The 13,807-nt window shown below is 36.6% G+C and overlaps 1 protein-coding gene and 1 long non-coding RNA gene across 3 annotated transcripts; one reads left to right on the top strand and one right to left on the bottom strand.

The window, feature by feature from the left end:
* Positions 1-212: 212 nt before the first annotated feature.
* LOC145233654 (uncharacterized) lies at positions 213-11,709 on the bottom strand. 2 transcript variants are annotated; one of them, XR_013861149.1, is made up of 3 exons: positions 11,587-11,709; positions 11,341-11,517; positions 213-990 (listed from the first exon to the last, which is right to left on the bottom strand). It is a non-coding gene; the product is annotated as an uncharacterized LOC145233654 (long non-coding RNA). The 2 variants fall into 2 exon arrangements; XR_013861148.1 differs by lacking the exon at positions 213-990 and adding an exon at positions 5,652-5,714.
* LOC145233653 (NACHT, LRR and PYD domains-containing protein 3-like) lies at positions 4,777-10,224 on the top strand. Its single transcript, XM_080098428.1, has 8 exons — positions 4,777-4,833; positions 5,167-6,971; positions 7,605-7,709; positions 7,781-7,942; positions 8,116-8,277; positions 9,037-9,198; positions 9,710-9,835; positions 9,898-10,224. The coding sequence occupies exons 2-8, from the start codon at positions 5,214-5,216 to the stop codon at positions 9,973-9,975; spliced, it is 2,553 nt and encodes an 850-aa protein (XP_079954554.1). The 5' UTR covers positions 4,777-4,833; positions 5,167-5,213; the 3' UTR covers positions 9,976-10,224.
* Positions 11,710-13,807: the final 2,098 nt, after the last annotated feature.

Genomic DNA, 13,807 nt, shown 5'->3' with positions numbered 1-13,807 from the left:
TTGTTAAATTTTGCATATTGGGAGAGATAAGCAATACATAAGACCAGTGGTTTGTATTGTTTTAATGACTCAAACCTTTTTTAACATTCAATTTAGTAAACTTCTTCAGCCTACGTTAACCCTTCTTGTTTTTGTTGTTGTATTTAGTCTTTTGTATTTGTGAAACGAGGCAGCTTTTTGAAACTTTATTATAAACATTACCATGCGGGTAAAAAGACTCGCAAGTTAAGAAAAAACAGAAAACGCAAAACAGACGACACTCGCGAATTCTGGAAAAGTAGTTTAAAACCAGTTTAAAACAGTTTAAAACCGTAAAAAACGCCACAAAACAACAAAGTCAAATATTAGCGTTTGTTTGGAAAACGTACGTTTACACCGGTGCACTTAACCGGGGATCTGCATAACGTTTGAGTTCCGTGCAGCACTATCAGCGGTTTGTAGTTAATTAAAACCCAAGCTAACAGTATTATTACCATCGTTACGACCAGTAACGCTCCGAAAACAATGCAATATACGACGCAAAAACTCCACGTCATTAAAAATATTGAACGATGAGTGTTTCCTTTGTTGGGTTTCGAGCAACAGGTTAAACATTTACCACGATTTTTATTGTGCCTGTGTAACGCTTCACCGACAAAACGAAAACCTTTTTAACACCCCAACCAGAGTTATAAGTCGGGCAGGGTTTGTTCTTTGGTTTTCTTCGAAAAAGCGGGCTTGATTCGGGTCCAACTTTACACATTAGAATAAATGAATTAAGTAGCCAGTTGCTAGACCTGACCTAATGTCAAACAGCCCTAAAACGCCATGTTTAAGACCAACTGTCTATTGTGTTTGTTGTCTTGGTCTTTTCTGAGGCTTAGTCAATCAAACTTTCGGGCCTAAACGGACTTCTAAAAAAACGATTCAGGCTCGGGCCGGGTTTCGAGCTTTTACTTCAGGTTCAGGCTCCAATTTTAGACCCGTTTACAACTCTGATCCCAACATTACCTAAGGAGCAGAAAAAACCAGTTAGTTGATTAAAAGAATAGGCTACGTACAATATTGTATCGAAGTCAGTACTGCATTGTTGTATTCTATGTTCTTTACGTGCACCTTGACGCAACAAACATAGTAATACATTATAGTAATGTGGCACAAAAATAGATGGGTACCTGGTAAAGAGAAAAGACCTGAGAGGTTAGGATCTCGCTGTGAAACAAGTAGCGCTAAAAGCAACGCGACTGGGTTTGACAACATGGGTGAATTATAGCCGGCTGAAGCATACATTATTGTGGTGATAAGGACACGTTCGTGAAAAAGCATATTGTTGTTAATTGGGGTTCTTCAAAATTAGTCAAAATATTAATGGTTCCGCTACAAAAAAAAGATTGAAGAGCACTAGTTTGAACAAAATTAGAGTGTCCAGTACCAAGGTAGTTTGCAGAGTCTTTGTTTCCTTTGTGATCTTGTATAGGCTAGGAGGGAGGGTTGTTGAACTTCTAATAAGACGCGTTCAATTACTCCACGCTTCATAACGTCTCAACATAGCGCACCTGTATTGTGACTGAGGTTAGCCAGAAACTGTTTGTCGCGCTTCATGGGGTCTCAATGCGCAACGCTGCGTGGCGTAATAAGTACAGGACTCAAACAGTTTTGCTAGAGACATAATAACCAAGGAGACTGCTGTTTGTCTGAATATACAGATAAATAAAGACATTGGTATCTTCATCATTTGGTGATCAGAATTATTAGGTTTGTATTAGGGAAATACCCTAATTAAAAACCACACTTTCGAATACCTCGTGATACAAGAAACAGATTTTCGCTTGCTTCCTGTTTGCCTTTTTCACAAAGCTAACAAAGGTGTTAGAACAGACTGAAAGCGTAGGTTAATGTCAGGTTCACTTCTGTAGCAATATTTAACGTAACTATGAGGAAAAGCAGCAACAAGAAAATTGGTATCATGGAATTTTGGTTTATAACTTTCGAAGCATAATGACAACTTATAATTTCATTGGCTTGCCAGAACCGACTTGTGTCTTTTTAGATGAAAATTTGAGCATATTAAAATGTTGTGTATGAGTATTTTAAGACACTTGTATGATAATTTAGGTTCGCGGAAATTATATTTTTGTTTAGTGCATGATTTGTTGCATTAAGTACATTTTGTTGAAGTACCTGTGTTTTCACACAGCCTATAGTAGTCTTTCAAGTAGTTCAACTTAAGCCAGATGTGTGCAAACTGCAGCACGCGTTTCAATGCGATTCAACATTCAACAATGCTGTTTGAGTCACTTGCGAATTTTACTGGTAGCTATTGCCTCAACATAGGCGGGTTTGGTGCACCATATATTTGTACGCAACACACAATTCCCCGATTCAACAGTAAAGGACTGGTATTGGTCAGAATAAAAGACTGGTATTGGTCAGAATTAGTTTGAGTTTGGGAAAACCTGGAAGTAGAAACTATACTCTTGACTTTGTGTTGTTTCCAAGAGACTGTCATGGTTTGGTTTAGGACGTAAAATTTGAGTACAATGTTTGCGCTATTACAGGATAAATATTTTTACCAGAATCTTTCAAGCGTACAAGTTAATACCCAAACCTAGAAAAAAAATTAGAAAGCTGAGCTTGCGGTTAGATTTTACTTTACGAAACATAGTATTTCATAAAACATTCACCGAAAAAGGTTAAGAAACAAGAAATAGTCCATAGAAAATCTGTTTTATAATCATCCAAGTTTAAAGCTCTGAAAAATGCCTGCTGTTCTGGAACCTCTATGCCGATTAAATCTATTAGTTTGTGAATATTTGTAAATGTAAAATGTTTATCAGGCAAGACACACATATTTGATAACTAGTCCTGGCTAGAAAAATAAGTTTAAGTTTGGTAATTAAACTAATGTGTAACAGAAAGTGTTGCCAGTGGCTGTGGCAGGATGTGAAGCAGACATCACTATCTTTTTGTAACAACGTTTTTTTATTATTTTAAAGCAAATAATGCATTAGGCAGCTGATGGGTTGTTTGAAGTTGTGAATGAACTGCCTAAACATTTTCCACTTTAGGAAACTCTTATACATGTGAAAAAAATGTCTGACGAGATTAAATTTTTTACTATTTGGTTTGAGCTGTCTGGCTCTGCAATGAAGTATGCCTCTTATGCTCTTAAGCCATCTGCAGCATCTGATGGACCGATGACAGACGAGGATCTTAAAACTGCTTCAAAAATCCTAGAGCAAATCTACATTGCACTTTGGTCAAGACATTCATTTGTCCACAGTTTTGTCATATCTAAAGATATGAAAATAGAAGTAGTTACTTCTTATGAGGAAGCAACACTTGAGATGATTAACCAGTACCATTCTGGTAAACTAAAAGAGCAATTGAATAAAAGTATTTTAGCTGTTCAGCACATGGCAGGGACTTATGGTCTTGAGATTAGTTTCATATGTCTCACTGAGATGAAAACGTACTCTGTTAGCAGCCAGGAATATGGCGAGATGAGGGAACAGTCACAAATCAACATTATGCACATTTTGAAAAAAATGCCAATGAGGTAGGTGTGCAAAACTGGGAAGTTTGGGGCAAAAAACTTTTTTTAAATTAAAAACAAATCACACACTTACATTTTTGTTGCTATAAAATAAGAAGGTACACAATTCACGGTTTTAAAGATTCTAACCAGAAACAAACAAGCCAATATATTTGTATAAAGCATAAAAATGAGGAACGCAAGCTTTTAATAAAAATGTTGCATTGTATTGATTTTAGAAAACACAAGAACCTCAAGCTTCACATGCAGACCCCAGAAACACGGACAACATAAAAGCCCAGGCGGGACCATCTCAGGTAAAACACAAATTTAGGAGATACAGTATATAAACTCAGATAATACGGATCCTGCCTAATATGGACACAATTTATAATACAAATGATTTGTAATGTTTTTCCTAACTTCTCCAAATTAATTTAGGCTTTTCAGGTGCCATTAGATGGTATATATATAAAATATAAGTGTATAACTGTAGCTTTACGGTATAGCTGCAGCGTGTTTAATCATGATCCACCAATTGTGCCCTCCACTTTTTTTGCGCCCCATAACATATCAATGTTGCGCAGTTATTTCCGGCTTGATGGTTGTTTTAGTGCAATTGTGTCGCTATGTGTTCTTTTACCAAGCGAAATAAACTCAACTCAACTCAAGTATTTCTCTACATCATACCCATTAATGGTTGTGTAAAAATTTCTGTTTTAAAACGGGGTCGCAGAGCAAGAAAGTTTGAGTAGCCCTGATCTAGAAAACGTAGGGCTTAAAAATGACATTGGACCAACCAGATTTTGTATAGTCCGACAATTTTTAGGACCAATTGGGTCTGGTATAGGTTTACTGTATGTATTGTACAAAATAAAAGAATATTGGTTTGGCAGCACTTTATTTAACATGAAAAGCAACAACACTTTTTTACTTTCAAAAAAGGTATGTTAAAATGCCCATGTTAAACAAAACACTTGCAATTTTGATCCAGACTTAGATATTTTTACAGGTCATTCTTTCTTTAAAAATAATGTTTAATGCTCTGACAAATACCAATGCCTTTAGCAGTGAAGAATTTGGAAAGAAATTGTACCACTTAAGTCAACCAAAGCGCAAAATGACCATACTTGCCTCACTAAATAAAAAACTAAGGCACTATCACCCAACCAAGATACTACAGCACTTACAAAATGTTTTGCAGGAAGTTAGCACTACAGTTCAGGTTATACAACCTGAGCAAGTCACATTTAACACAGGAGACCACTATCACCAAACAATTAATCGTGACAGCACTGCACTGGATGTCACAGCTCTTGGTTTGTATATTTTATCCTACTTGCTTGTTATTAAGTTATATCAAAAAAGTGAGTGGCAAATGTGTATTAGTAAAGTTGGTTGAACTGTGACAACCTTGTACCAAATTTGCACACATGCTTCTTTCTACCGTTTGCACTATCAGCATCAGTTGCTAAATGCACTTTTACCAGGTACAAAGTAACTGAAGTGTGTTATTGTGTGTAGATGAATTTGGCATTTGTAGGTTTTGATTATTTTTTTGTACCACCATGTCTGTTTTTTAAATTCTTTCATTTCTTTTTTAGTGCAGTATAATTATAAAGCTTTTTTTATAAGTATTGCTTATATTTCAGGTAACAAATTGAAGCAAGAACTTAAAAACAAAGCCAAAAGCCGCTCAATGTTCGATGAAGCTCCATTTAATATTAAGAAAGTCTATGAGATGGCACGACTTGAGATTGCAGAAAACAAACCTCTAAACGTCAGCAACTTTGATTATGAAACAAAATTCCATGGACGTGAGAAGCTTTCACAGAGGTTTGGTCAGAGTCAAGGAAATATAAAAATAAATGAGATTTTTATTAAGTCAAGGGAACAAGCAACAGCCAAAATACCGGCATATCGCCCATCTTATTTAATCAGAAATACCCAGGAGTTAAATACTGACCAGTTAAAAATTTCCAATATCATTGGTGTAATTGGGCAAGCAGGAATTGGTAAAACAACATTCACAAAGATGTTAATCCAACAAGTCTTGTCCAGGCAATTTCCAGAACCTGTTTCCTTTCTCTTCTATCTCTTTGTGAGGGAGATTGACTTCTCTAGAGATTGCAATGTTCTTCAGTTTCTTGTTGGAAGTGCTTTGCCAGAGTGGGAGTTTCATGAGAAAGATGATCATGCACTAATAAAAAAAATAAACACAGATGCAAATGTCTTAGTTGTGATCGATGGGTTTGATGAGGCAGTACACACTAATTTAGGGCATTCACATATTTCTATTTATGCAGAGGCATCCCCAGAGTCAATTCTCCTGAATTTAATGTCAGGAAAAATCTTGCCCTTGGCTAAAAAAGTGATTACTTCTCGTCCTGCTGAAATGTTTAATCTCCTACCTGACACACGACCAACTTTTATGTTAAAAATTCTTGGCTTAAGCCAAGAGTCTCAGGACATTCTTGGTGAACAGATTTGTGGTGAGAAGTACAAAGATCTAAAAATGATGTTGTATAAAAATCCAGATCTTTCTCTGTATTGGTATGTTCCAATCTACTGCATCATGGCTTTCTCTTACTTTGCCAACACAGAAAACATGGAGTCAGTTTCTTTTACCCTAACTTCTCTTTTGACAGCAACTTTAATTGATTATGCACGAACCGATCACATGCGAGATAGGGGTATTGAGCTTAAAAAGTTGGCACATCTTGCTTGGAAAGGCATTTGGAGTCACCAGTGCATTTTCCCAATGATAGATCTCGAACAGGTGGGCCTGGATTACAGTTCAGTTCAGGCATTTCTTCAGATAGCCCTGTCCACAGGTTTGAGAATTAACATGAGTATTCTTCAAGGTGATAAGTTGATCTTTTTTCCCCATTTGGTATGGCAAGAGTTCTTTTCTTCCATCCATGCAATGCTAAAAATGTCAATAACAGAAGTATATAACTACTGTAAAAACACAAAGAGGACCTCAGAGGTTGTTACAAAATTTCTTTTTGGTTTGTGCAACCGCAAGATTTTCAACCAACTGCAAACTATCATTCCTGAGTACTCAAGCCAAAAATGGGTCGAGAAAAAAGAATTTCTCACACAATATCTGAGAAGCAGAGTCAGATGGAATTTTAAAAGCTTGCTTGAAACTGGGTCTCTTTTGTTAGAAGCCCAAGATGATGATTTGCTTGCTGCTGTTATTGCTGCTTTGCAATCCAGCACAGATAAAGCTTCCATAACTTTGCAAGGGTCAGTGCTCCCAAGCGATGCTGTTAGTTTGTGCTATGTATTGAAAGGTTTCACAAACAAGGGTGGGAGTATAGAAAGAATAGCTGCCCAATCCGATCCTAAAGAAAACAAACTATCCAACTTTGATGAAGATGACTTTAATAGCCAGGGTAACATATTAAGTCAATTTCCCGCACAACCAGCATACCATTCCTACGAATATCCGGTAAGTCCCACCAGTTGCTATTCATAAAAACATTAAACTTAACCCACCGTATTTAACTTGCACTTTGCCTACTTAACACATCGTCCGAATTTAAAAATCTCTAATCGTCGTCTTCATACGTTTGTTGAAAACCTCTTTTCCAGGGAATATTTACAATTTTACGCCGAGAAACACATCGTTATTAAGGTTGTTAGGCCACTTATGAAAATTAGCGCCAAACAGCCCTGTGTACATCTTTTTTGTTAAACAGATGAAATGCGCATATGCATTGCGAAACAAACACATACACCATGCCGTGTGTTAACCTGTGCATCGCCGCACTTTGGAAATGTAGAGACATAACGCATCATGATGTTAGCAGTTTTAACAAACTAATAGAATCTGGTGCAGTTATGTTATTCTACCATAATATATATTTTTGACTTTTTGTCCACCTGTCAGACAAATGGCGAATAATAATTTCCTGCGAGTAGGAGTGATTTCCTGGGAAAGAGCTTCCCAACTTCCCCACTTTTTCCCACCATGTTAAAAGATATGATGATAAAATTAAATCTGGTATTAAGGGATTTTAAAAATACCTTTTATTGGGCTATATTCACAGTTTTTTGTATCTTGTGTTTTAATTTATTTTAGACCAAAAAAGGTGGCCTTGCCGATGTTCCCGAAGAAAACAAACCATGCAACTTTGATGGAGATGCCTTTAATAGATTCGCTGATGAAATTAAATCTGGTATTAAGGTATTTTAAAAATACCTTTTATTTGGCCTAATTCACAGTTTTTATGTATTTTGTGTTTCAATTTATATCAGATCAAAGAATTTGTCCTTTCCGATGTAAAGTTTGGAGACGAAAGAACCAAAGCTGTGTCAAGTTGTATTCCTCAGGTCGAACAACTTGCAATTGAGAGATGCAACATCACACAAAATGGAATTCCAGACCTTGCTGGGAAATTGTCTGAACTGAGTGAACCAGTATGTGACAAATTGACATGAAATAAAATGTTTTATACTTGTTTGTTAAGACCACACTTCTGCGATTGGTACACACATAAAGTTTAAAACATAACTTTTAGTTCTAGCTTTGTTTTAAATTTACTTCCATTATGTATTAATTTTTTTCAAGATAACACTTCTTTATTTTACAGATAACTGAACTAAAACTTGGTGGGAACATGCTGACAGATATGGGTGCAGAACTTCTTGCTCCGAGCATCTCTTATATCAAGGAGCTGTATCTAGATGATTGTGACATCACTCATGTTGGGGTAGACAAACTGGTTCAAGGCATAAAGAACAACAATGCACAGGTTTGTTTAAAAATAACTACTATGCAGTACTGTACTTGCTCTTTTTCTGAATATGCCAGGACTATTGAAGGTGTTGTACCGAATATGCTGGTCACCAAGCATTACCCATATACCAAAGCATAGGCTAGAACAGCGTGGTCCAGCTGCAGGCCCGCGGGCCAATTGTGGCCCGCAAGATAATTTTGTTGGCCCGCGAAAGTCCCAACATTTTAATGACAACCAAGAGTTTTGTCGTCATTAATTCAATGTTTTTAATATATCAGTATTAACGCACACTAAATACTATAAAATCTCCTATTGTGACACATGACAAGGCATTGTTATGTAATAAAGGGTTCTGCTTCTCCAAACCGTTCTGGAAACTGAATATTTTTGACAGCTTCTATTAAGTAAATAACTATAAAATAAACTTATCTATAGGTAAAAAAAGGTGTATAGTTACCCTAGAGTTGGCCCAGAAAAGGGTTTTTACTGCAAAAATTTAAACCTTGGTCCGCGTAGTAAGTTAACAATTTTAAATGGCCCGCAACAAAATAATGTTGGACCACACTGGGCTAGAAAGATTTAGCCTGAGGTGGGATTTGAACACACAACAGGAGTCTTTCCTGGGCGCTTTTAATCACAAGCATCGTTGTTTGCCTTGTATGCTGCACATGTCAGCTTTGTAGTAGGGGATCACCAGATTGACCAGTAATCTACTAATCTTCAGGGTTGGTTTCAGCTATTCATCTTTGTCTTAAATCATTTTTTGTGTTTCAGATGGAACTCCTAAGCCTTGCTGGAAACAAAGTTGGTGATGAAGGTGCTAAATCACTCTCTACATGTTTGAACCAGATAAAGAAACTCATCTTGCTCATGTGCAACATCACAGGGCAGGGTGTGTTGGAACTTGCCACAAAAGCAAAAGAACTTGAACATAAGGTATAAAGATGGTTAAAAGCGATATTGTGCTGAATATTTGGCCCACCATTTCACATAGATTCAATTTTTGTCAAATAATTGATTTTGTGAGACACAACTTGTTTGCCTGGTAGTAAAACCTAAGATTGAGACTCAACTGTTTGCCTGGTAGTAAAACAGTTTACATGTAAAAAGTGTAGCACAAAACTTTGTGTGACAGCAAAAATGATTGGGGTAAATAAATGTGACAAAACTGCCAAATGATCAGTTGCGGCCCTAACCTGATGTAGGTGACTTGGTCGATCACTAGTTAAGAGTGTGGTTCTCCATTTATATAATAAATAAGTTAGTACAATTCAACAAACTGACAGTTCTACAGGCCGAGTTTTTTTTCACTGCCTTCCTGCAGTCAAACAAATCACAGGATTAATACCGTCAGATTTTTTTCTCATTAAGAAGTAAAATATATGGTATACACCAATCTTAATTGTACTAGGTGTGTAAACTGGTATTGTACATAATGTGATTGTAGATGGACCTACTGGATTTATCTGAAAATGAGATTGGAGAAGGAGGACTTCAAGCACTGTCCCTTTGCACAGGAAAAATAGACACACTGAGGCTACTGTTTTGCAGTGTGTCAAATCAACCTTTGGAGGTAAAAATTTAGACTTTTTGAAAGTAACAATAACAATATTGACTGTTTTGTTTTTTGTTTAGGGCATTAATGTCATTTACTCAGATGACTTAAATGATGAAAAAGAAACACTTTCCAAGCGTCGAAAAACTGAATTATAGACAGACACTAGTGATGGGACGAGTACCCAGTACTGAAGATTTTGAGTAGTATCGACACCCATACTCGGTATCAACATATTTTGCAGTTTTCAATACCAATGTTCGATACCGAAGGCTGGTTTACACTATAAGAATACTGGCAACTTTTTGCCAATATTTGCTTTAGACAGCACAAATCAGGAAAAAGTTCCGCAAGGTTGCATATATTTCTTTGCTATTGTGTGGTAATCACATTTTTCTACATGCTTCTTCATGTGTGTGTGTGCATATGTAACCCGACCATGGTAGATAAATTAGCTAGTGATATACAACTGAGTACAACACTATATTTAAGCACTTGGTACTCCTACTCGGTATTGAAGGTATATATACGTGGTACTTGTACTTGCTTTTGGTACTCACTGCAAAATCTGGTATTGTCCCATCAGTCATCACTAACAGACATATTGTTTATTAGGGTTTTTGTATGTCAGGGGTCTCAAACGCGCGGCCCTCCAAGGGTTTTTGTGCGGCCCGCGAAGGTACTTTTAGAAGTTATATGTGTTTTGCTCGGGTGGAATAACCTGTAAAACCAGTGAGTTTACGTAATATAATCATTCTCTGATAGTGGTATTTGCAACGTTTAAATGGCATTATCAAAATAGTGCATCTTCAGAATCAGCAATTGCGATTGTTGCATCATTTTTTGATTGTTGTGTCACTGTATGCCATTTTTTGTGTCTTTCACTGTATGCCATTTTTTGTGTCTTTCACTGTATGCCATTTTTTGTGTCTTTATTACTGATTGTAAATTTTTGGATATACTTGTGTACCAATATTTTGCATATGTTTTTGTATAAAAGCTTCATAGAAACAAATGTTCAAATCTGGCAAACTAGTATTTTCAACAGCTCAGTTTCAGTTCCAGACAAACTTACATTCATTGGTTGAGGGGCCCTAAACTGATGTTTTTCATAAAATTAACCATTGATTGAAAGTTAGATTTACAAATAACCTAAAACAGAACTGTTCAAGTTTTAAAAAAATCGCTTTGCTAGTTTACTTCTCTCAGATCTTGGGCCACCATCCGGTCTGTTTACCATTTTACAGCACAATGCTTAATAATTATAAACTGCAATATTATAACACAACTCACATAAGTTTTACTTTATATTTTGTTGAGTTTTCTCTTTCTATGTGAATTATTGCCCCAAAAACAGAACAATTAATATCATACTGGATACTGAAATATGTAATGCTATTTTTTAAATATCTACTTATCAACACCTTATTTTCTTACACTGCAAAAAGCATTTAAATATGAATCATGTAACAATGCTAAACCTAATTTATTATTATGCAAGCTAAACAAAAAATTCACTTAACTGTTTCTTAAGTTCCGTTTTCCACAAATTTAAATATCCTTCATGAGAAATGCTGTATCCTTGTTGATGATTTTGTTCATGTTCATCGAGATATTGCCTCTTTCAGGGTCACATATCCATTCAATATTGTAAAGCCATTAAAGGTAAAGGTAATTGCAAAGATGTCTTGGGTTGCCCACTACAAAACAATTATATCAATATGCACAGCACATATACTTAGTAATGATAAAGTAAAGTTTTAACCCACCTAAACTTCGTTCTTTTTTAATGAGTTTGTCATTGTCTTCTAATGACCAATTTAAAGCACCTTTTTGTTCTACGGTTGTGCAACAATATTTATCACTTTTGACAGTTAGGTCTAATAAGTCGAAAAATCTTTAAAAAAACAATTCATTTTTTTAATCCACTCAAACCGTAGTTGAAAAGATAATCATTGTATAACACTACAGCACATTTGTGTTACGACTACTTTGTTCAATTAGCAAACTCAATTAAAAAAATCAAAATACAGCAAAATTTATACAATAATGCGCGGGCATATTAATGGATAAGGGAAGCCTTCCGTTTCCGGCAATATTTTTTTATTGTCCTGTTTCGGTCGAATCGTTTTTGCCGTCCTGGTAAGGGCCATAAGAAGCCAGGCCGGTATTTTGTGAAAGTTTGGAATGTAGGGAGCCAACCAAACGCAAACGAATCCAACCAACATTGCTCGCACACTTCTCATACTTATAAAGCTACCTATGGTAAATAAATAAAACCGTTATTTAGGCCTACGGTTATAACAGCAATAGGCAATACCATTTGTTAATTTCAATTGGCCCCGAATCTCTTTTCTTGTGAGCAGTTACGGTCGCATAACGCTTTACAATACGGTGCAGCAATCACGTCCTATATTTTTTGCACTGCATAACATTCCAACGTTGCGACAAAAGAGTACAAGAGTAATTAAATCGCCACATTCCGCGTTAACCAACGTACGAAAAACACGTTTCAACTTTTTTGATTCAAAAGATTTTTTTAGTATTATATCATAGTACGCCAGGCCTGTTAACGGCGTGTACCGAATCAGCCGGTCTCCCAAGCATTACCCTATGGCAAGGCACAGGCTTTTTTAGTATTAGGTTATTTTAAGGTATTGATTCGTGGACACGCAAGTTTAAAAAGTAGTTTATAAGGAGTAACAGTAGTCATGGCGCAAAAACGTCCACCAAGCAAACCACAAACGAGCAACATGCAACTGGTTGCACTATTGAGCAACAGAAATCTTTTGTTTGTGGTGTCCAGTAACATACAAATACGTTTTACACTTTAAGGGCTTGTGGGGTAAATGTTAGGACTACAGGGTTGAACGCAACAATCGACACATATAAATGGCATACTATACAAGAAATCCAAATTTCAGCCAATTCTGACACTGTTTAAAAACTCACCCATTTTAGGGGGCGAGCGGGGTAAATACTGGGGTTATCAACAAAAGTGGGATGCACATCTACATGAATATATCTACCAGCTGTGTAAATTTCAGCCAAATCCATCAAACATTTGATGGAAAAACGAGTCGGACAAACTTTGGGTAAAAACACCCATTTTAGGGGGCTAGCGGGGTAAATTGTGGGGTTATCAACAAAAACAATGTGGGGTGCACATCTACATAACTATATCTACCATCTGTGTAAATTTCAGCCAAATCCATCAAACATTATTTGATGGAAAAACAAGTCGGACAAACTTCGGGGGGAAAATACCCATTTTAGGGGGCTAGTGGGGTAAATTGTGGGGTTATCAACAAAAACAATGTGGGGTGCACATCTACATAACTATATCTACCATCTGTGTAAATTTCAGCCAATCCCATCAAACATTATTTGATGGAAAAACGAGTCGGACAAACTTTGGGAAGAAAAAAAAACAAGACAAAAAACAAACAATTTGAGTAAAATCAATATGTGTCCCCTTCAGGGAAGAGGACATATAAATATACGGGATTGAAAGAAATTGTGGGATTTTGTTGCGTCAGCACCATGTACTCTTCCTTTTTTTACCGGTGAATAAAGTTCCATGGAAAGCCTTTGCGTTAAGTGGCAAGTCGCCAAAACCCCAAAACGTAATCAAAACTATGACGTAACATACGCAACAGAATTTAAAAAAATCCGCCGCGGGCCACGTAAAATGCCGCCGGGGCCGCACTTTGGACGCCCCTGTTGTAGGCTATAAATGGTAGGGCAAGGTAGGTTAGGTGCAACTAAGTATAGTGTAAACGGGCCTAAAGTTTCAGTATGTTTGTTCACTACGTGATGTTTTATTGGCTTGAGAGGGTTTTGAAACTACACGCCCAATACAAAGACTAGAGCGCATTAAATTTCTTCACGCCCACGTCTCAACACCGCGCCACTGTATTGTGACTGGTGTTCCCTAGAAAATACAAAGACTAGAGCACATTGAATGTTTTCACGCTTACGTCTCAACAC

The sequence above is a fragment of the Phallusia mammillata genome, chromosome 6 (genome assembly GCF_965637545.1).
Source record: "Phallusia mammillata chromosome 6, kaPhaMamm4.hap1.1, whole genome shotgun sequence".
In the NCBI taxonomy this organism is placed as follows: domain Eukaryota; kingdom Metazoa; phylum Chordata; class Ascidiacea; order Phlebobranchia; family Ascidiidae; genus Phallusia; species Phallusia mammillata.
The sequence above is the reverse complement of the archived record's forward strand: the minus strand, read 5'-3'. Positions and strand labels throughout refer to the sequence as shown.

Bases quoted from the DNA above. Each gene is read 5' to 3' on its own strand.
- LOC145233653 (XM_080098428.1), top strand. From the start codon at position 5,214: ATGTTCGATGAAGCTCCATTTAATATTAAGAAAGTCTATGAGATGGCA. The intron at 7,943-8,115 runs GTATGTGACAAA...TTTATTTTACAG, and splicing joins TGTCTGAACTGAGTGAACCA to ATAACTGAACTAAAACTTGG. The intron at 9,836-9,897 runs GTAAAAATTTAG...TTTTTTGTTTAG, and splicing joins TGTCAAATCAACCTTTGGAG to GGCATTAATGTCATTTACTC.